Source organism: Condylura cristata, unplaced genomic scaffold (genome assembly GCF_000260355.1).
Source record: "Condylura cristata isolate star-nosed mole 26May11 unplaced genomic scaffold, ConCri1.0 scaffold00009, whole genome shotgun sequence".
In the NCBI taxonomy this organism is placed as follows: Eukaryota; Metazoa; Chordata; class Mammalia; order Eulipotyphla; family Talpidae; genus Condylura; species Condylura cristata.
Genome location: NW_004567110.1, coordinates 519919 through 522894, shown reverse-complemented (window position 1 = coordinate 522894; position 2976 = coordinate 519919). Strand labels below are relative to the sequence as shown.

Here is a 2976-nt window from a genome sequence, read left to right as displayed (position 1 = left end):
TGCCTGGGCCGCTCGGCGCGAGCCCCGCGGGCACTTGGGCAGCAGGCCGTCGGGGCGAGGCGGGCTCAAGGTGTCCCTCCACCTGTCGGCTGCGAGCAGGCGTCCAACCCGCGTGCCCGCCCACAGCCAGCGCCACCGTCCTGGCCCCTCTGGACTGAGCGCCCGCGCCAGCCGGTTGCCACTCGCACGCTGTCAGGGCCGAGGCTGGAAAGCTGCCCGCCACGGCCCGGGCAGCGTGCCGGGCCTCGTGCCTGTCCTCTCTGGGGCCCAGCTGCCTCCCCCCGGCTGTGTCCCTGAGGAGACCCCGGCACTGGGCGGGGGCCGTGCCCGGAGCCTCCACTCTGGTCACTGCCCGCCCCTCGGCCGGCCCCTCCTGGCGCGGGTGCGGCACGTGTGGTCGGGCGGGTGTGCAGTGGGAGCCCCGAGAAGGAACAGCACTGTGGTCTCGAAGAAGGGGCCGGGAGCTGACCGCCTCTCTGACCTGACTGCCTCTCCTCCTCTCGGTGCGGTCCTGCTTTTCCCTTCAGACTTCGAGTCACTGGGGCAGGTGGCCAGGGCAGTCCGCCCACCCCGTGGGCAGCCCGCGGAGTCCTCGGCTGCGCCTCTGGTTTACGCCGCACTCTGCAGCTGCGTCTGACCCGGGGCTGTGGCTGTGCCTGGGTGCGCCAGGGACACGCTGCAGGCACACGCCTCTCGGGGCGCTGCTGCCTGCGGTGGAGGGGCGCGGCCGCGTGGGCTTCGTCCACGGTGTCTTCTGCGGGCGCGTTCTGCAGCCGCTGAGCAGGCGCTGGGCTGTGGCTCGTGGCTCCCGCCTCGTGGCTCCCGCCTCGTGGCTCCCGCCTCGTGGAAGGCCTCCTCCCAGCCCTCGCCCTGCCAGGTCGGCCCCACTGGTGCCCTTCCGGACGTCTCGGGCCCTCAGGCCTCTGGGCTCTGCTCCCGGCTGGGTCTCTCGGTTCTCAGGACTTTGCCCACCAGAGCGGCTGTCCTGTGGCTGCCCCTTCACGGCCCTCACACAGGCCGGGGCACTCGCCCGGGCACAGCGGCACCCCAGAAATGGCTTGGTGGCATTTCGGCCAGACCTCCAGTTCCTGCGCACCTGGCTGGGGTCTCTCCAGGGCCTCGGGCTGCTCCTGCCCTCGGGCGTGACCCTCCCAGGCACGCGGGCCGAGGGCCCTACCCCTGCGCTGAGGCTGGGGGCGACCTAGCCGCGCCGGACAGGAGCTCCTGCCGCACCACCTCGCAGGCCAGTGGCCCCAGCTCCGCTGAGAGCCCCGGCTCGGAGGGCCGAGCGCTTTGCCTGCGGCGCCCGGGGGCTGCTCTCGGACCCCCCAGACCCTCGGGCCGCCCGGCTGCAGCACGTGGGGTGCTGGGGCGGAGACCGCATGCCCCGTGCTGGGCGCAGCTGCTGGGCCGGGCCGTGTGGCAGCTTCCGTCAGCCGCGCCGGGGCCGCGTCTCGGGCTCGCAGCCTCTCCCGTGAGGTGCTGGCGTGGAGCGGCGAGGCCGGGCCGGGCCGTGTGGCAGCTTCCGTCAGCTGTGCCGGGGCCGCGTCTTGGGCTCGCAGCCTCTCCCGTGAGGTGCTGGCGTGGAGCGGCGAGGCCGGGCCGGGCCGTGTGGCAGCTTCCGTCAGCCGCGCCGGGGCCGCGTCTCGGGCTCGCAGCCTCTCCCGTGAGGTGCTGGCGTGGAGCGGCGAGGCCGGGCCGGGCCGTGTGGCAGCTTCCGTCAGCCGTGCCGGGGCCACGTCTTGGGCTCGCAGCCTCTCCCGTGAGGTGCTGGCGTGGAGCGGCGAGGCTGGGCCGGGCCGTGTGGCAGCCACGCCGAGGAGCAGGCTCGTGCTCACCTCAGACTGGAAGCCAGCGCCGGCTGAAGACGTGTCGGTTTCATGAATTTGTCTAAAAGCCTGATGCGCCCCGAATTGCTGATGATGCGGAACCCAGAGCCCCAGGCCACAGCCCGGGGGTACGCGTGGGCGCCCCCGTCTGCCTTCATCCCTGTGCGGTGCTCCCGCTCACTCACGCCTCTCTGTTCCAGGATGACGACCTGGAAGAGGGTGAAGTGAAGGACCCCAGTGACAGGAAGGTGAGGCCTCGTCCCACCTGCCGCTTCTTCATGAAAGGTAATTGTCTGAGGGAGGGGCCTTGCGCGGCCCGCGGCTCGGCCTTGCCGCTCTCTGGGGTCGCAGGGCTGGTCCTGGCTCAGGTGTCCTGTGAGGCCTCCCCGCGAGACGGGAGGTCTGGCTGCCGGCCGCTGCTTCGGGGCTAGCTGGCGCCACGAGCCCGCCTGCCCCGCCGTCTACAGCAGCTCGTGACCCGAGGCCGAGGCCGCCGTCGCTTCTCTCGCTGGTCCTTCCTGTAAGGCCAGAGCAACACGCGCTGGCTTTGACCTTTGTCCCTGTAAGGAAAAGGCCACTTTCCTCGAGACAGCCGAGCGTGTCCTCCACTGCAGCAGATTTCTGGCCCGCAGAGGGCGGGCGCGTGAGCCGAGCAGCCGGGCGACTGGCCGGGCGGGGTTGCTGGCCGCGAGAAGATGGTCCCTGGCGGGTGGCCGGGCTCAGTGCCGGCTGCAGGGCGTCCTGGGCCTCCCGGCGCACGGCCCAGCCTGGCGCCGCGGGCGCGGAGGTTTCGTGAGAGGCAGGGAGAGGGGCGTCCTGCACCTCCGCACTGGCCGCTGGCTGAGCCCGCGCGCGGCCTGGAGCTCACAGGCCTCCTGTGCTTCTCTTCCAGGTGTTGTGGCACCCCTGTCCACTCTGCTTCCACCAATACCAAATTCCATGCCACTCAGAGGCCAGGTGAAAGGTACACACACGCCGGTCACTCTAGCGCCTCTCGGCCCGCATGGAGCCAGACTCCTCTCTCCGGGCCCAGAGCCACTGTGGGGCCGGCAGGAAGGGGCGGCTCTCGGGCAGAGGGCACCTCACACTTTGCGGCACTTGGCGAGGGCGCGGGACCCGTGGACGGCAGGGGGCGGGGCCTTGGGCC

At 72.1% G+C, this 2976-nt stretch overlaps 1 protein-coding gene across 1 annotated transcript in view; it reads left to right on the top strand.

Annotated features, from left to right (window-relative positions):
• The window catches only part of ZC3H18 (zinc finger CCCH-type containing 18), a 4860-nt gene that overhangs the window by 860 nt on the left and 1024 nt on the right, over positions 1-2976 (top strand). The window contains exons 2-3 of the mRNA XM_012722857.1: positions 2030-2114; positions 2722-2786. Coding sequence (XP_012578311.1) covers positions 2030-2114; positions 2722-2786 — 150 coding nt within the window. The remainder of the gene's footprint in view (positions 1-2029; positions 2115-2721; positions 2787-2976) is intronic.